The sequence below is a fragment of the Eutrigla gurnardus genome (genome assembly GCF_963514095.1).
Source record: "Eutrigla gurnardus genome assembly, chromosome: 6".
Taxonomy (NCBI): Eukaryota; Metazoa; Chordata; class Actinopteri; order Perciformes; family Triglidae; genus Eutrigla; species Eutrigla gurnardus.
In genome coordinates, this window is record NC_139920.1 from 26,350,327 (window position 1) to 26,371,167 (window position 20,841).

Below are 20,841 nucleotides of genomic sequence, written 5' to 3' on the forward strand. Positions count from 1 at the left end.
CGTTCCGTCACAGTAATTATACTTTTACTTACACGTGTATTATTCTAATGTAGAACAGCACTGATTTGACTGTCGGTGGAACTGTGGCTCTCACCTTAAGCACATGCATATCAAACCCACGCGAACGCTCGCAAGCATTTACAGTAAGTGTACATCTCATCTGTACATGCACAAGCCCCTCCCCCTTCCCAGGGGCAGACAGCCATTGCCTCATGTTCTTGAAATGGCTCCTTCTTTTGACACACAACTCTCGACTAAACCGGAGTCACATGACACAGAGCACGGCGTCATACCTGCTCAGCTAGCCTATCCGAAGCACAGGAGACATGAATGCACACGTACAACAGGTTGTTTGCTGTACTGTACAACCACTTCTCTTTATCGGGCGACACACTTTTCTTTTCTTTTTTAATTGTCAAGTGGTTTGTCTTTGAAATCAAGCCCGTAGTTGCCCAACTCCTCAGAATCACACTTGCTCAACGTAGGTGTAAATATATAAAAAAAGAGCTCTCTATAGGAGAAATGACCACATTGACCAGACAGTGTGAGTATGCACAGGAAGTGGAAACATGGTGTAACAGCCTATCAAAAGGTCAAATCCAATGCAAATAGTCATCTTAAAAGTACCACATATTCTGAATTATACAGAGCACTTACAGTTAAAGTACAACTCATCGTCTTCAGTGATGTTTCGTATTCACCGTGCTCACCGGAGTCTCTGCACTGCATTTTAAAATCTACTTTTAACCTCGGAGCTCTCTTAAATGTAAATATAACGTTTCTCAAGTTGGCAAGCAGGAACAGATGTGAAGGATTTCCACTTTTATCTTTCACAAAGTCCAAAAACCTTCTTTTAATAAATACAGACACAGGTCTACACAAATATCAACAAGAACTACTTTTCCTTTCATTTGCCTTACGTTCGAATTTTGAGCTCTTAGTATCTTTAGAAAGGTTTTCCAACATCTGGAGTACTGCACAACGCCTCCTCTGTAATGCTAAATATTGATGTTTTTAACCGAACCATTTATAACAAGTTGCATTTCTCTAAGGCGATGCATGTTTTTGAGTATATATATGAGTGGAGACAGAGACTGAGACACAAAGAGAGACATTTCCTGTATTACTCTCCCGACAGGGAGACCTGGCAGGAAAACCGAGGAGCCAACATTATATGCCGGCTGCAACAGTCAATGTTAAAGCATGGCCGAGGTCGTTACGCTTTGAACGCTCGCCTCTCTGTCAGACAGAGGAGAAAAAACAACACAAGCTATAATCGCCTTCGAAAAATAATAAGCATTCTCTCTGCGCGTCTTACAATAGAAGCCATTCTCTGTGTTTATGGTGGAGGAAAGACTGACTGGGTGACTGGCCGACATACTGGCAGCTGGCTGCAGCACCAAGCAAACCCACAACTCTTTTCTACCAAGAAGGAGAGAAAATCTGCACAATACCTAACAAACAAAGTGTAGCACAATGTTTATTCCTGTCCATCAGCTCCCTCACTCTAACCTCTCTTCCTTCTTGAGTCATTCCACACATCAAGCAGATCCCGAGCCTGTAATTACAGATCACTTGCCCACAAAGCTCTAGTCAATGAACGCTAATCAGAGGGAGTCCACGACCCCTGGCTGCAGATATTAGAAGCAACCCTCCGCATCACAGAAATCATTACACAAACCATTTGGAATGAAAACATCAGTCGTCTCAATTGATTTCTGGGAGGAAGAAGAAAAAAAAATCTCCAGTGCATAATATCATTATGTGTCTCAATGGACCACTTGAGCAGCGTGATGGATTCTGGAAAGGTGCTACGCGATCTTGTCAGCACACAACAGCCAGTTGTCTCCAATATGGAGATTTTTCCAGCTGATTTAAACACACGACGAGATCGACTTTCTAATTGAAAGTCGATCGTTGTCGGGGGAAATTTTACACAACTGCTGGGGATGTACACTGGAAGTATAATAATGCCATGGAGTTGGTTGGTTACTTCGCTGCAGGCCTGTTTTTTTACCCTGAATTATTTTACATTTGGACATATTAGAACCATTTAAAGCAGGGGTCTTAGACTCGATTTTGCGTCCCCTACCTGAAATCAAAGCTTTGTTTTTTTCTTCACTTTATCTGAGTCGTTGCCCTGTGCGTTTTGTATTTTTTAACACTTGTGGGCCTCCATAGCTCAGGCTCGTGACAACAACGTTGGTCACTTGTACCGTAATTTACGGACTATTGAGCGTACCTGAATAAGTATATAGTAGGAGGAAGTAAGAAAAGCCTAAGTTCTGAAGAACCGTTCATGTTCTGCATGTTCTGAATTGTTATTCGTAAAGATTGAGAAGATTGGATCGGTTGTACTTTTTTTGGAATACTTGAACCCCTTTTTATGTGGAATACTTGTGGAGATTCTACCTCCAGCAGCCCACAAGTAAGTTGAGTTTGAGACCCCTGGTTTAAAGAATGCCGAATTAGCAATTATAAGGAGCATATCCTCACACTGAATCCAAAATATGGGGAGGAAAAAACACACTTGACACACTTACTTCTCTGGCAGTGGTTCTGTGACCAGCATCGTCCCCTGAAGTGTCCGTTGATGGTGTTCTGATGGCAGCTGGGCTGAGCTTGGGCCGTGCCGGGACACACATCTCCGCACTCCCTTTCGTTCTTATTGAGCACGATGAAGTTGTCCTCCACCGAGTCCAGGATCTTGGACCAGTCCAGGGTGGCCAGGTAGCACAGGTCTGGGTTCTTCTCGATCCGCACAGCTCCCCGGGTAATATTCATGAGGCTGTAGAGGCCCAGCTCCTTCAGCTGCAGCATCTCGTAAATCACCAGAGCGTAGTTGAAGAAGAGGTTGTTTCCACGTATCACCGTCAGATTGGGGAATAGCTCGCTGAGGACCTCGAGGCCGTAGACCCTGAACAGCAGCACATAGTCGGTCACCACTCGCAGCTTTGGGTAGCTGAGACCCTTGAAGTCCTCGGTCTTGGTCTTGAACATGAGCAGGATCTTTAGGTGGCCCTCGATGATGGTGCAGTTCTCCAGCGACTGGAGGTTGGTCACATTGTTCCGGATGTCCTTGCTCTGGCAGACTGCAAGGATGAAGAGGAAAGGAGGCGTGAAAAACAATAATAGGCCAGTCATGAAAGGCAAGTCTTTTAAAAATCAATAAGTTGTTCATGTTCACTTTTACTATATAGTTTAGTGAGCATTGCCCTGCCTCTCATTTAGTATTTTAAAAATAATTCAAACAGGGAGCTCTAGTAAAACACACTTTTATATTAGATGACTTGCTCCAGAGCACATCAGCAAATATGCATTCGAAAACGAATGCAGTGTGATACAACAGCCCTGCAATAAATCCCACCTAAACGAATACTATAAGGTACAGTTCTATATATACAGTCTCACACACACACAGTATATATAGATATAGATCTTTATATACAGTCTTCGGGCCAAACAGGCAAAATAGTCATCTTCGATTTGCAACGGTATCAAAACAGCCGGATATTAGCGTCGACCTCCCTTTCCCCATTTAAGCCATGAAACCACTGCTGATCTGCATTAAGGAGCCGGGCCATTCATGAAACAGCCTCGCTGATGTCTCCTCTACAATCTGACCGGCCGCAAGCACTCTCTCCCACCCTCCCTCTGACACACACACACACACACACACACACACACACACACACACACACTCTTCTCATTGGCCCCAGCTTTATTTCTCCAGAGAGGAAATTACTGTATGGCACCGTCTGATGTGAATGAAGCAGACATGAAGGGGTTAACAGAGATGAAGCCTGGAAGCAAAATGCTTATCCACGCTCATTCATACTCTTTAGCTGCTCTCACAAAAGCCCACATTTGGTCCAGCAAATTAATACACACACACACACACACACACACACTCATTCGTAGAGAGAGAGAGAGAGAGAGAGAGAGAGAGAGAGAGAGAGAGAGAGAGAGAGAGAGAGAGAGAGAGAGAGGACTGCTGTTGCTTGTTACAAATGCTAAGATGCACATTTCCATGTATTTCCTCAGAAATTAAAGGACAATTATGAAGTGGTAGGGAAGAATACCTCATAGTTTAAATAAAACACTGCTAAAAAACTGAAGGGAACACTTAATCGTTATATAAACACCAAGTCAGTTAAACATCAGGGATCCCCATCTGTCCATTTAGGAAGCACATTTTGAATCAATTTCATTTTCATTGGAGAGGCAAAAGCAAGATAACCCCCCCCAAAAAGGGGAATGTTTATGCATGTGGAGGCCACAGAGAGTTGCTGTCTCCTCCTCGTCCTGACTGACTCTTCTCTAGTTTTGTGTTCTGCCATTATGTTAATCAAATATGTATATATGTCATCAATAAACGTTGAAATTATAAAAACTCTTAAGCTTGCATGTGGGGGTAAAATGAGCCTCTTATCACAGAAGCGATCTAATGGTCTCCATCGAGTGTGCCGCCTCCAAATCGATGACGGGGACACACACCTGCTGATCACACTCTGTGTTTTCCGTGCATCTTAAATGGCGTGAACCCCACCTGCTTGCCAACGCTCAATCTTCCACTACCACAACGCACACAAAAAATAATCAATCACACTCCAACGTGCATCTTAAAATAGAAAGAAAGCTAAAAAAAATCATTGCAACGGACTGCTTGGTCCCATCGAGTTGTTATTGACCGTCATTTCCCAGGTGTAAGCTACCTATTAACTTCTCCTTCTGTTAATGGTTAGTGAGACAAACATGTCAACAATCCAGGTACAAACTCTGACCAGCAGCACATCAAAGGAACGGTTTAGGAGACTTTTTATAATGGAGAAGAGCCAATAAAGCCTGTAATCATTACAACGCCAAATAAAATTGCTGTTTACTACAACAGCATGTTGTCAATAGGGGTGAGTCATGCAGCAAGGATAGTGTCAGAGTGTAAAAAGTCAACTCGGATATCAAACAAACAGTCAGGAGATTACTTAGTGCCAACTGAAAGCTTCTCGTTAATAACTTAGAGAAAGAATGTCTGGATCCGGGGGAAAAAACAGTCAAATTCAAATTATGTGCAGCATGTATATATGTGTGTATTAATGTGAATGTGTAAAATACATCATTCAGAATACTACTTTTAAAAAGCTTCACATGTCACTATTCCATCTGTCTGAAAATATTTAAACCGAAGAGAAATATACACACGATAGCGAGACTGAACGTCAAAAACGTTATTTGCTTCTGTAGGACACCTAACAAAAGAGGAATGAAACGCAGGTATGCTGATAACAGTTATCTTATTTGACATGGTGACAAAACCTTTGAGATAAAAAGGAATCGTGCAGGGGAGATATTAAACAGTAGTAGCTGTCAACTTCTCTCCTCTGTGCACAAGTGAAGCCATCCTGTGAATTATTGAGTTTTACACTTCTCAGCCGAGAAGCTGACTGGATATCAGAATACGTTCATATTGGTCATATTTGACGTGAACCACCATCAATTGGAAGAACTAAACCAGACCTAAACTACAACTGGGCAAGCCTACATAAAAAGACAACATAAAAAGACAACATGCGAGCAGCAGTGCACACAAACTTCAGGAGGAAACACACATTCCCAAAACTGAATGAAAGTTTATTTATAAAGGAGGATGAAATGATCACGAATACATAACTTGACACAGATCTCAAGTATATCAATATATAATAGACATGTAATGATTCATTCAATTAATGGATAAATTGATTGTCAGTCCTATAGATTCAACTAAATCCATCTGCTAAAATAAATAAATAATCGTTTTGGCTTCACCAATAATCCATATAAATGCATTTAATCGGATGAATCGTGATTCTTATGATTAATGTTTTAATACGTTTAAGACACTCTCTCCCCTTCCAACATGTAGTCTAATGAAAATGTTAATGTAATAACTAAGCATTACATTTTTGTATTCAGCATAAAATATTACGCAGGACTACTTTTTTTATAGAATAAATATGTTATTTTTTCACCTTTCAGAAGAATACAGATGAACTCGCTCCCATTATTGCATGTTTATTTAATGGATATGGTATTTTGGTTACAAGTTACTGAATCGAATCGTGGCCAGCTCAACTTCGCACGCTTCTTCCCGCAGCCAACCTTCGCCAGCCGCCATAAAACAACTCAAAAATAAGACAATAAAACCATCTCAGCTGTAAAGCATCTCATCAGCTATAGTAAAAGTCTGAAACAGCAACTCAATCACACACGCTAGCCACTTTGCCCTGGCCGCACCCTCTTTATTAGACACGTATCAGAAAGCAAAAGCGTAAAAACACACTTCTTCCTCCGCTATGTGGCAGTTGGTGTTATTCCCAGTGATAACAGCAACCTTACACCTCTCTGCCCCTCCTGCCTTATCTCCTGGACACATCAAACAGGCCTACAGGCCACCCACTCGCTGTCAGCCTGCAGCACTAACCGGATACCTATTGTGCAACACGACAGCATAACAAACTGTGTTACGCAACCCCAACGGGGCCAGGGTGCAACTCACCTCTGGCCACGGTGATCTTCAAGAAAAACACCAAGAGGACACAAACATGACCTTTTCACATGAGCGTATTTTATCCCACTGCAGGTGAGAAGTGTCTTACTGGCAATTAGCTCTCTTTCTCCTCACACAGCATGCAAACGGGTTAGTGCATTCACTACGTCTCCTGTTGGAGAAGCTTTATTGACACAAAGAAATGTTAGTGGGCCATGAGGGGAAGCAGTACATGGTGCTGCTGGGAGCTTCCTCCGCAAAATGGAGTCTTGTTTTCGACTAACAGAAACGAGAGAGAGGGGGGGGGGGAGGAGTGAGGTGATGGGGGGTGGAGGCAGGGAGTGGGGTCGTGGGTCATCGGGGGGCGAGGGGGGGGTGGAGGAGAAGGCGGGAGAGGAAAGGAGTGGAGGAGGGTTGTTATGTAGTCTGGGTTGTCTGTGAGAGCCACTGTGTCTTTAAAATAATGAGCTATCTCCTCCCTCTCTCCTCCCAGGTTTAGGAGCAGGGGGACACGGGAGAAGGAAAGAGCGCGAACAGGGAGATTGAGTCAGAAGAATACGGGCCGTGGGCAAAATAAAGGGGAGGGGGGGAGGAGGGGGGGGCTTAGAAGGGGTGAAGGGGGGCACAGAAATGATGGGAGGGGAGTGAGCGGGGTGAAAGTGTAACCTGAGCTCAGGCAGGAACGCAGGGTGACGTAAGGGACCTACAGGACGGTTGGTGATCACATGCATGAATGGAGGGTCGCTATGGACCACTGTTACATGACACACACACACAGAGAGACACACACACACACACACACACACACACACAGAGAGAGACACACACACACACACAGAGAGACACACACACACACACACACACAGAGAGACACACACACACACACACAGAGAGAGAGACACACACACACACACAGAGAGAGACACACACACACACAGAGAGACACACACACACACACAGAGAGACACACACACACACACAGAGAGACACACACACACACACACACACACACACACACACTAACGAGGAGAGACGAGGGGGGATATTTGCTACCTACTGGCGATAAACACAACAATAAGTAATATTCAACATGTACTCAACAAACTGAGCTCATGACTGGATGCATGAGGGGACAACATGGGACAAAAAAAACAAGAGGAAACAGCCAGAAAGAAAAAGAAGACACATGCTGCACAATTTTCAGTTTTTTGTCATCTGAGAAAGAAAATTGTCAAACAAACACTCAGGCACAGTATTTACAGTATTTAGTTTACTTTCTGACTCGCATAAAGAGAGCTTCATATTTCCCAAAAAAACTTCTAGACATTGTTTGGGGGGGCGGGTTTGGTGGACAATGACCGTGACCCCTCTGAAGCCCACCCTCCCACTGAGGACCACCCATAAGCAGACAGCTTGGTGCTCTCACTGGCTGTACAGGAGCTCTTAATTACAATAACAACCCAATCAGCCGCTAATGAGCCCGGGAGGGGCATGGGGGGGGCGGGGGGGGGTATATACAAGGTCTGTATCGGAGCAGAGAATGGAATAACAGAGCACACACTGGAACGTACTGTACCATACTGTGGATCTCTATAGGGAAAATGTGGGCCATCCACCCGCCTTCCCTGTCTGTTTGACACTTAATTTGGCAGCAGGAATGAGAAGAGGAGGAGGAGGGAGGTATAGAGGGGTGTCAGAGGAACAGAAACAGCAGAGGAGAACGCTTGGAGATGGAGCGAGGTGAATGAGTTTAAATCCTCGGGAGATTAACAAATTGCCTTTTCAAGACTGTGCATGAACATTTTTGAGGAACTGCATCCTCACAAATGTCACTTCGCTTGATAACAAACACGTCGAACGAGATGCCGTCTAGACATTTGTCCCCGTCTGCCGCTTGAATAGTTATGAGGCGTTTTCACACATCCGTGCTGTAACTGTAAATTGAATAAATTGCCCAAACTGTTCCAGTGAAGGCTGGAGCTTCTGTTGTTCACACAGGCAAAGCCTGCATGTTACTTTACACTAGGTGTGCTTTGTTGTGGTGACCACTCATATACCACCAGTACTGGTGCGTCCTCCATGCACAGACAATAGAATATAGTGCATTATGCCAGGATGGCTTAATGATACTGGGGAAAAATGCCAATTTAATTTATATTATAAGGGTTTTTAACACTTTCAGAGGGAATGAGAAGCCGTAATGAAAAGGGATTTTTTTTTTTATAGGTTTCATTTGCTAATTAAGCAGGAAAATTGTTCCTTAGTTTACGATGTGCGTCTAATTTGTACATTGCAATGTACGCTTGTGCGGCTATAGCACATAGTATCGGTTGCATATGTGAAAACGCCTATTAAAGTCAAGCTGAAACAGTATTTTCACGTGTTTCCGAGGGAACAGGATAGGCACGACGTTGGGATAGACTTCTCTAGCTCTGTGCAGATCCGAGGTTGCATTTTGATTGAATGATGGATAGACGACATGATATTATTGATTAGTTGGCACTAGATTATGTAAGCACGCATCATATTTTGTTTTCCCGGAAGAAAACAACATTGGATTTTGATTTTAAAATAGATTTTTGTAATTCTTTCGGCATTTATTGTTAAATGGGTGCACAGGGTGACTGGGGGTGTGATCTCAAAGGTTTTCATCTGAGCTCACCTTTAAACACCGAGCATCTAAAGTATGAATACTGTATAGTGTTGCAGTGTACATACTGTATCATCCATTCAGCCCTTCTGCTTTCCATGACATGTCATTTGAAACTGAGATGTCAAAATAGCATTTAACGATGTTGCTTAAATCATAATAATATTGGCTCTGAATCTTAATATTGACTGTTTGTAATAAGCAAAAAAAGCACCCCCCCAATTTGCACCCTCTACAAACATCTGTTCAATGGCAGTAAATATTGTCAAATTTACTTTAGCTCCGAAGCCATTTCAGTACATCCTCTTTTTATTTCGTCTGCTCGTAAAATATGAAGTGGCATTAGCTCACAGAATAAGCTCGCCATAATTACAGCTCCAGCATTACTTGAGCATGACCGGTGCAACTGAGGTCATACCCATGGAACTGCTATCTCTGACAGAAACTGCCATCCCCACTATTCAGCGAGCACCCACAGCTGCAGCCTCCGTTATAGTGTAGCTACAATTTCAGATGGATTCTTCTCTTATTTTTAGAGTTGTGCTCCCTGCAGAGAATTTAATATGCATCAACTAACAGTAGCTGGCTGGCTGGCTGGCTGGCAGTGAGAAAGTGGATCACACTTGCACTTTCAGAAGGTGAGAGTGGAGCCCTCTGTGGCCCGGGTACCATCCTGCCTCTGCCTTTCACTGTTGCAGAGGACAGCCTTGCGTTAGCTTAGCGTGAAACCAGACCTGTCTAGCATGAAACCAGGTGGCGGCTAACTCCGGACAGTGAGAAGTTTCCTCTCTCCGTCACGTTGCCCCGATGAGGTGATCTGCTGATAATAGATTTGTCAACAGCTCAGTTGCTGAACAAACCCCCAGGAGAGAAAATATGCGGCGGCGTTGCCAAGTGGACTGCCAGTGGAAAAAATGCATTTGTTTGTTAATATAGCTGTGGAAAGTCCTGCGAAGTTACGCCAGCTCAATGTGCAGCCACTGCAAAGCTGCGGCTTCTACGGTGAAAAATGATGCTGAGAAATTGCACGAGAGGCATTTTGATTAACACGTACCAACTTGTACCTCCAAAACAAAGAGAGCCGAGGACCAAAATAACAACATGTGAGCCAGGAAAAGACGGAGAAGGGGGAGGGGGCAGTTCGGAAAAGTGGAAGTAATCTCGGCGTGCAATCGCTTAAACCGCACAGGAAATATTTTTTGAGAAGACATCTTCTGTAAACAACGAGAGGGAACAATGACCATGTGATACAAGAAGTGAATGTAACGAAACATCTGCACCATGACTGACCTGTACTTCCACATTAGATAAAATGTTGGGGAGGGGGGGGGCTTGGGAAGGGAGGCAGGCGAGAGAGAGAGGGAGTGTGTGGGTTGAAGCACCTGTTCCTCCATTGCCTCAGCTTCCCATTGAGGAGCATGGCAAGGGGAGCTGGCCTAGCCTATTTATACACAACGTTGGGTCCCGTTACAGCTCTGGCACGGGGCCAAGCTGTGGCAGATTGAAGCGGGTAGAAAAGAGCAACATGCAGGCCCTGCACCGTCAGATGGCTGGCCAAGAAAAGAGAAGCCTAAATCAGATCACACTGGTGACTTTGGCTCGCCTCCTTCCATCTACCTTCCGGCACTGGCAAAGGAGAGAGGAAGGGAGGGCTGGAGGGGGGAGGATAGGTACAGACAGAGGGAGACAAAGAGGCAGAATATCAACAGGGAGAAAGAATGAGGAGGAGAAAATGGAGTGAGGGGGGGGGGGGGGAGTGACTTGTTTTTAAAAACAATGACTCACTATTTTCTTGGTTTGACCTTGGGTTTCGAGGTTGCTAAGAGAGACGAGAGGAAAAGACAGGTGTAGGAGCCAAGTGGAGGAAAAACAGGACCGAAGACGCCAGACCAGAATGTGTGGGGCCGGCCTGTTTGACATCGTCTTTGAGTGACAGGATACCTGATGTGAACTGATCCCTCGAGTCCTCGTCCACAACCCCAAACACCAAATATCCACCACATGGACGCGTGTAGCCTGACAGTGGAACACGTCTCGTGTCCATCTTCTGCGTGTGATTGATATGAGATAAGATGGTCTTTTTTTGGCCATCCCTTTCACACTCAACAAGCAGAACAAGGGGTTAACAAAAGGGCTTACATTTGCCATGATTTTACAAGACAATTCAAATAAAAGTGTATCTGGTGCCCTTACAGGTTGCTAGTCTGACACTGGATCTCTAGCATACTGTTGCACCTACAAACAAAGGCCAAGAATGTAAAACCCTCAGTCCATATGTAAAGCAGATAAGATGTCCATTGTCTTTGTATCTGAGGTTTTTCCCCTTATAGGTCAGTTCCTCATTCCATTTCCAGCCCGTTCGCCTTCCCTCTGTCTTATATCCTTGTGCAGCACAGTGAAGGGCAACTTTAACCCTTTGAAAAGAAACTCACATGTGAGAATTTAAAAAGGCAGATGCAAACTGCGTCTGTACACGATGGAACCCGACATGTTCGCCAAGACGGATACACACACACAATCACACAAATCTATTCGGTCTTTCTGCTCGATTCCATTGGCCGACTGCAACCAACATGTTCCCCCGTCTAGAAAATAATTGGACAGCTGGTAATACACAAACCGAGAAAAGAAAAATCCGAAATATTCTGGCTACGCCTTACAAAACAGCTAAACCAGGTGGTGCTCCACACAAATAAAAAGCATGTTGGGGGGGGAGCAGCATTCCTGACATACCCAAAGCATTTGGGAACAGACAGAACTATGAAACAACAGCAGGTAATCAACTGCAGGCTTGGACTGTGCTGAAGATATAGTGCAAGACAGACAACACACACACACACACACACACACACACACACTCACACACAGACAGACTAGAGTGAGTAATACAAAAAACATCTGATGCTCCTTTTCATCTTCCCACGTTAGCGAGTGGAGCGTCTTGGTGTGGTGAGCCTCGGTCTGAGAGGGAGGCAGCTGGGGCTCGGCTCCTCTGCTTGACTTGCAGCCGCACAGCAGCAGCTGAAGGGCCCGGCCCCACCAACGGGGCCGGGCCCACAACCAGCTCCACACATGACACTGGACAAGCTACGGCTTCTTCAATCCCATACGCCTTTCCTTCTTCCTCCAAATTAGCCTCTCTTAGACCTCTATGGCTGAACAATGGCTGTGAGGCTACATTTCCAATCCTATCCTGCTTCCTGTAGTACTGCAGTTTGTACTTTAGCCATTCAGCATTCAGACCGAAATAGAAAAATCAGGATGGTTCGGACAAGAAAGGGAGCGTACGAGAGCTGCGATGGGACAGCTGCCCAGGCTGCAGCTCAACATGGTTACTCTTTCTTTTGACACCGAGTAGTTTTTTTTACCTCCAGCTAAAACAGTTTAGGGGTTTAGTGGAGGTATTCCCCGTGTGGTGAATGGACGAGTGAGCTCATCCCAAGCATGGTAAATCCTATTGATTTGACTGGATCGCCGCGAGGCTGCCAACTCGGCTACAGCGGGATCCAAAATTTGATGCAAACAATCAAACACCCAGAGAGGAGGAAATAATTTGACTCTAACAGCCTTGAAATGAGACTCCTGTTGTCTGTGTGTGTGTGTGTGTGTGTGTTGGTTACCATAGGAAATGCAAGAAAGAAAGAAAAAGTAGAACTTGAGCGATGAAGAAAGCAAAGTGTTACAGGAGCAAACAGAGAGAGGCGGGGGAGAGTTGACAAACCACGACGGAAAAGAGGGAGGCTGGAGGGGAGGCTGGAGGGATGGAGAGCAGAGGGGCCAGGGTCAGTTTAATGGCCCGTTTGTCTGCACTGTTAGACCACCAGCTCTCACTGGCTGCTACAGGAAAACCTCATACACGCGCACACAAACATGCAGACACACACACACACACACACACACAAACATGCAGACACACATCTTTCCATATCTCCCCCTCCCTGTACCATTGCCATTGCTCAGACCTGTACTCAGCTATGAGAGCACCTCCTTCCATATAAAGTCCAACTGAAATCAAATAGTATTTTTGTCTGGTATATCATCGATATCTGATCCATATACAGGATTTTGAGCTCATCAAACGTGCCAATCAAATGCAACAAGAATCTTTGCAGAAATCGGTTATCCTCCACAACAAATGAAGCAGCAAAGTACCGCCGACATGTTATCTATGAACATTTAGTTGTCGGTTTCTGATTGGGGGGACCATAACTCCTCCGCCTGCTGTTTGTTTTTCCACAAAAACCCCTTTGCAGATTCCCAAAGACTTTGGATCACTGCCCTCTTCTGTTGGTTTTTCCGTACAGGATATCCACGAGCATGCTAGGTATGGCATGGATGGAAGACTGACGTCACGTTAACGTTGAAAAGGCCCCCCCAGTCAACAAATCACTCGCTGTTACCTCCCCTTTGACAGACAAGTCCCTGGAGGGGGGGGGGGGCTGTGGCTACAGCGGTATTGTAAAATTACTTCCATTCATTATTCTGTCATTTAACAGCAAGGCATGATTCAATATGGGCCCCCTTTAACTGTAAGTGAATTAGGAATGCTTGATGCACGCTCATAAACTAAGCGCAAGCTCTTCGTCCCTCTCTCTCTCCCCTTTCACTCCATCTTGGCACGAGTCCCTCCAGTGTTTTCTCCCAGATGGAGGTTACAGTATCAGCGTTGCCACACACCTTCCACTTCAGTCTGGCCTCAAGTGTCTGTTTTCCTCACTTTCTTCAAGAGCAAGACGCCTAATGGCCAGTTAAACATTGCTAAAGCAGCAGAAAGGCACGTGATGGACACACACACACACACACACAGACCAAAGCATGTGTCAACAACTATCCAATGACATTAAAAAAAAACTAGGTCTGACCTGAATGCTAAGACTTTGGTCTTTGCTAATAATTTCCTAAATTGTAAATTGCATTGCAGACATTTTAGAAGACGAAAAAACAGTCAATTTCCTTGTCTATGAAAAATTGATTGATTCAGTCCAAGTCTGAGTGATCTGAGTGGTAGTCTGGCATGAACGAGGCTGTAAGTGGGTTTGTTATTACATGTATCACTTACAAGATGAGCCACTTACAAGATGAGCCACTGTTCAATACATAAAACCCAAAATGCAAAAAAAAAAAAAAAAAAAAAAAACAGCCGACTCAAACCAAAAAAAAAAAAAGACTGTTCATGAAAATCATACACGCAAAAATTCTGGGATTAAAAGAATACATTGACTGCTTAGAATCGGTGGGCAAGACAAATTGAGAAGAATAGGTGCTTTGTACATCGTCATCCTGTTAAGCAGGTGGCTTCCATCTCCCTCTACCCCTGCCATAATGTTGGTGAAAAGCAGTGAAGGTTGTATACGACGGTACATGTTGTGAAAGCAGAAGAGGGCTGGAGTGCAGTGTTGCTGGGGTGAGTAACGCAGCAGATTGCCAGTCTTGCGCAGCACCTCTGCAAATGTCTGATGCAAAATTGGCACGTGACTCGCGAGTGACATTATGGATCAATAGGAACACTTTGATAACTGTTTTACTGTAATGAGTGGGTTGATTTACACCCACGTAGTACAGGACGTACTGATTGGCAAAAGGCCCCGACTTGATTGCAGGTGTTGAGACTGAATTCTCGACACACAATCAGGGAAGATCATGGTTTGTTTTCAGCGGATACCGCTCTAGGGGTGGAGAGAGGGAATAATCAGCAATGACTGTGTCGCCACTGGCGATGTTAAAAATCACACTGCAGCACTTCAATAATATGCCACTATAGACCAAGACAACTATGCCTCAAATTATGATTACTTTCCGTCATCACACATTAAAAAAAAAGTTAAATGTGAGTTAAATGCAGCGATCTAGAAGTGTATTTATATAGGGGAGGAGAGGGGGAGCACTGTACTACCAGCGCAGCTAGTACAGTCACCATAGTAACCCATCTCAGGCTAGTTCATCAGGACAAAAACAGAGAGAGAGAGACACACACATTACACATTACACATACAAGCGTGAGTGCTCATAAAAGGACACACAGCCGCAGCAAACACAACATAATCAGAAAGGGCCATGTGACTGGGTGTTCACAATTTGCAGGTGTACATGTTAAGCATCACTTAGGCCAGCTGGAGCAAGCGCGCCTAATAAGAGACGAGAAAGCTAAAAACGCAGAGAGCGAGAGAGAGCGAGTGCCAGAGAGAGAGAGAGAGGTGACAAATGGATGGTGTTCACACCTTTAAGAGGTTTGAAAGGGGAGGCTATCCCACCCCATACAGAGCAGGATTAGCAGGTGTGTGTGTGTGTGTGTGTGTGAGACAGGTCCGCAGGCTGTGCGCATCTGCAGTGTGAAAGAAAAACAAATCAGTGGATGAGAGTGAACCCTCTTACCCCTGAACGTAAAAGCAAACGAGGGAGGGAGGGAGGGAGAATGAGACACGGATATGGGAGGAGACGGAGCTCCAGCATGAAGAGGGATGAGGGATAAACAGCTGAGAGAGAAAAGACCTGGATTCGGTAAGGAAAAGACGCAGTGGAAGTTGTTATGGCGCAAAAAAACTTAAAATCAAATTTGTTGCGTTTTTCCTATACAATGCACCAGAAACAACCACGTGGTCAGAGACGTGCACGAATCATATACAGTGTCTGATGAGGGAATGATTAACAAAAGAACATTAATGAAAGCAATGCCTCTTTTTTCACGTTTCCTTACTTTGAAAGGAATTTTTCCCTCACAACAAATGTCTTTCCAACAAGCATACATCATTACATATTGGACGATGATTGATTGTGGTTCAAATATGATTTCTCATAATTTCACCAATTGGTAAATCTAAACAATTTTAAACACAACTGCAAGCTACCGCATTGCGACAATGCGTGGCTTAGATGAAATTTGTGTGAATGTGATCACAAATGTCAACAGCTGCCTGGGTCTGTAAAACCATGATGTTTGAATTACTTTGACATTTATCGTCAACTAATGATTGATTTTTGTATGTCATATTCATCATCTGTAGCCAATAATCCTTTACTTTACTGCTTGAATCTATTCATAACAGTTATCAAAATAATGATCTAGTGTGTGTGTGTGAGATGAACTGCCAAGACGCTCACTGGGTTGTGTGTCAAATCAAATGACCACTTTTCAGTCATGACTGTCCTCTCTTTTAATTTATAAAAGTTAACAAATTAACAAAGGTTGAAGATTCATCTACTCTGCACGCTGTCGGTCTGTTTAACTCTTGGTTCCATCGCTTCCACAGCCCTGTCACGCCGTAAACAGGAAGCCGTTTCTTCACATTTCCTTTCTTCACAAACATACGAGCTTTCGTCAGCGAGGTCGGACGGAGAGTCAGAAACGGCTGGAAGATCCGCGTCCAGCAGACAGAGATGGACACGTTTAACTGCTGTGAGTGTGACCCTCAAATTACAGGATGCTACTTCCAAACTGTAACCACCGAAGCACAGATACAGATTCCCATGTGACACAAACAGTCCTGCCTTCCCCTCTGAACTAATGTAGATACATCTGGAAACATTGTTTGAAAAGTCAAAAAGTATTCTGTCTACACAGTTGCTCACATAAAAAAAAAAAAAGTCTACCATCCAATGAATTGCCTGGGCAGGCGTCGGCCAACTGAGTCAGCAACTTTATGCCATTTCTACTAAAGCCATTTCCACTGCTTTTGAACCGTTGTTTACGAAGCGAGGGCGAACGACAAAATGAGTCGTCATGTGTAGCTCAAGCTTGGATCACATGATGTATGCTCAACATTTTAAAAGTTACATTTTTTCTCCATCACAAGCAAATCATGACAGATTCAATCAGCTTTGGACAGCAACTTCACCTAAAAACATATATTTTGGTTCACTCCTGTAGATGGAAAGCCAATATGAAGTCAAAGGGGTGGATGTTCACTTCCATTAGGGCATGGACGGGTCCTCAGCCAGACGTCTGGTGCTGCCTGCAAAAGGCCCCCAAAAAGATCCCTTTGCTGATCCCTGAATTACAGGGCCAGCTCAACTTGGATTTTACTGTGTGAAGTCACCAACCGTTAAAATAGGGCAGAGCCAAACAGCAACAAGGACTATCAAATCAGATTGTTGCAGCATGGCGTAACGGCGCTCTGTGTGTTGGTGTGTGTGTGTGATCCCCGCATCCCATCCATTCCCTCCCAACTCAGCCACATTTCTGTGCAGTGAGCAGCGGTTCACATAAACAGCCGCAGTTCTCTATCTAGGAATGGGAGTCAGAGAGGAGGGCATCGGCTAATCTCCGCATTAAAAAAAACAAAACACCCAAGATGAATGCACATATTTCAGCCTCACATGATGCCGTGTTGGATATGAAGAACTTTGGTCGCTGTGTTCTCAAATACACAGAGTAGCTTGAACCGATTCATTTATCTGGATCAATTTGGCGATGACTACGTTTTCAGAACAGCTTACGCCAGATGATTATGGCATCACAGCAATGGACATTGAGGTGTTATTTATAGGAACATTCAATACACAGTTTAAGTCATTTCTAATTTTTAAAAAAACAACAAAAGTGAAACTAATGGCCATAAATGCCCCTTTCGTTTCAGTTGTAATGGCTATTCTCCTTGTTTAACTTTCAATATAATATATGGTCGTGCTTAAATATGTTTGTTTGTGGATTAAAAATCAAATATGATGTAATGTGTGGTTAAAAATGGATTAAAGTAAATAATTGTCCAACCTTCAACCTGCCTTGGATGGGTACATTTCTCCTTCAGTTGGCTATTCATGACTTGCTGAGAACACTGTGCACTAATAATTATTGTCTCCACTTTCCAAAGGCTGAATTCAAACAACCCTTTCAGCCTTTTTCAATTCATTATAAAAATGAAAACAATGTTAATGTGGCACTGAGGCGTCTGTCGAAAGCAGACAAGAAAACTGAACACACAAGCAAACACGCTACAGGAATGTATTTGCTTGTCGGCTGATCAAACTGACTTCAAACTGCGGGTCAAAAGGTCAGCTTGCCCTTTTCGTCCTCTGCTTGTGTTGTTAGAAAAGACTGCAAGGAACACACACACACGCACAAAAACGGCTTTGGCAAGTTAGGAGAAGTTGTAAGGGATACTTGGAAAGATAAGAGCAGAGGAGGAAGCACTTATGAAAGGCACCCCAACAGTTAATTTCCTTTCGCAGTACATATTGCCTTCCTGGCCAACGCTCCAAACGCAGCACACAGCTGGTGGAGTCCTCAGTTCGTGACCCCCATTGTCTGCAGGCTCTGTAAACATGGACTACCCAAACGTACAATGTGCAATCTGCGTTCAGCGGCACGGCTGCGTTTTGAAAGCCACAATTCCGCATGTAGCTCGTTAATCATCCAGTAAAGCCGTTGTAATAGTGAGGCCTGACAACAATATGCAATGGTCAACAACAACAATACAGCAATGGCACGAATGTTTAATGTATTACATGTTTTTAATAGTAAAAAAGTAAATATGGATATTTAGTATATAGGTTCAATGCTACGTTAACACGTTTTTTATCAGTGGCAGGTTTGTTTATATCTTGGTTTTGCTAAAAACAGGTTGTGTTACATGTTTTACCCAAACCCTCACCATCGCCCTGGAGCAGTTTTAAGCTTCATCTCATTATCCGTTGTTAAGATAATTGAGGAGGAAAATCTAATTATCCAAATGTCATACCACGGCCACAGAACGTTCTTGTTTCTGATTCATTCATCAGGAAAAGATCCAGCATTGTCCTCGTCAATAATGTAACCGCTAGAGATGATACAATCAACGGCTAAACAAAATGTAATTGGTAGCTAATTTGACAATCAATTAAAGCATCAGGGAGTATTTTTTATATAAAATAGATATAAGAGACGGCTTTAGGAGCCAACAAACTTCCTTCTACTAGCCCTAAGCAGCTTATAATACATCATTTTAAAGCTACTAATGCCTTTTTATCAAAGCAAATATTTAATAATACAATAATTTTCCTAATTATTTTATTGTGCACATATAAAAATACCCACTATAGATGACAATAACCAAGTACTGTACAGCATTGTGTACTGTTCCTCCCACTCCAGTAAAAATATGGCTTCCCCTAATGTTTTCAAACACTGCAATTAGCATGTAATGTTTTGAGGTAAAATAGAACACCAAATAACATCAGACCTAAAATGTAATTCTTTTATTTAGTGCATAGATTTTAAAAGTAGCAGAAGAAACTTCTCAGTGGCAGACAAAGAAAATGTCATGTTCCACAGAAGCATGCAGTGAAAAACGTTAATTTCAGACCCTGCTATGGACCATTATCTTGATGATGCAAGCCTCAAAAACGTGGCGTCAGGCAATAAAATCAACCTTTACTTCCGTGTGGGCTAAACTGACCTCAAATAAACTTTTAGAAAATTAATGATTATTTAGATATCAGAATATTTATCTTATGTGTTCACTAGCCATCGTATCAGTACAATAAAGCTCTTTGATCTGAAATAAAGCGTGGCATGGCCACTCTGCTTTATATAATTACATTTCCACTTCAGCCTGGTTCTTTTGTTTCTTCCTCGTCATACATTAATGCTTGCTAACTTCGTAACAACACGCATCGTGCAGCTTGTCCGTTTGATGAATTGGATGTGTGGCGGGTCAGGGGGGGGCCACTCAAGGAACAGGGGGCTAGTGGTAACAGGCAACCCACTCTTGAGCCTGCCGCTCGGGTACACACTGTTCTGATGCATGACCACCTCCTCCGAAAAACACACAAACACGCACACAGGAAAAAATGACATTGCCCGGAAGTGGGCAGGTCAGGAGCTGAGAGATGAGATCCTGCAGACAGCTCAGGGTAGCTGGGGTGCATATAGATATGTGTACACACACACCCACACACACACACAAACACGCACACACACATGCACAGGCACCTACATGGTGGGCCACTTCAAACACATTCCACAGCATGCACAGCATTGTCGGAAAATGCCACTGTGCACTTCAGTGAGGAATGACTGAGTATCCAAATGGGCTACAGACAAACTCATACACACAAACACACACACACTAACATCGAAGGCTTCTCTGGTTGTCCTATTTTTTTTTTACAAAATCAGCATGTTCCTCCACCAGCGGAATTGGAGAAAAACAACTAGTCACCTGTAGTTCCTGGATGAATGAGACCGCTATGGACATTTAATTCACATAGTCATGGTGGAAGATTCTTTAGCGTTGCAGTTTGTGTGACAGATTTGGTTTGAGAAGCATGCAGACTATGGAAAGCATACACTCCACATGCAGACACACATGCACACTGCCCCTTCCCCAACAGTGCTGCGCTTACAAGCCTGAGAGGAACAAGAAGGGGGCAAGGCTCCCAGTTGCACAACTTGTTTTTTTCGCGAGTTAGACCAGGAGACAGCTCCTTACTTCAGAAAAAAACGGACGATAACTTATGACAGACTGAATCAGCCCCAATCAAAATCAACTCACAACAAACGCTTTATTATTAAATTCTCCACAGAGCATTAAGCAGATGTCGGCCGCAGAGCGTGGGTTAAATATCTATACGGCTTCCTCTTTCCCATGACTGAGGCAGAGATGTCAGGAAGCGTGTTGATTCAGAATGAAATATTTTAAGTATTTTAGGCGTAAACATCTCAAGAGTTCCAAATATGGTCACTTCCCAA

At 43.7% G+C, this 20,841-nt stretch overlaps 1 protein-coding gene across 1 annotated transcript in view; it reads right to left on the reverse strand.

Annotated features, from left to right (window-relative positions):
- Positions 1 to 20,841, reverse strand: part of insrb (insulin receptor b) — a 75,006-nt gene that overhangs the window by 50,748 nt on the left and 3,417 nt on the right. The window contains exon 2 of the mRNA XM_084011232.1: positions 2,544 to 3,092. Coding sequence (XP_083867358.1) covers positions 2,544 to 3,092 — 549 coding nt within the window. The remainder of the gene's footprint in view (positions 1 to 2,543; positions 3,093 to 20,841) is intronic.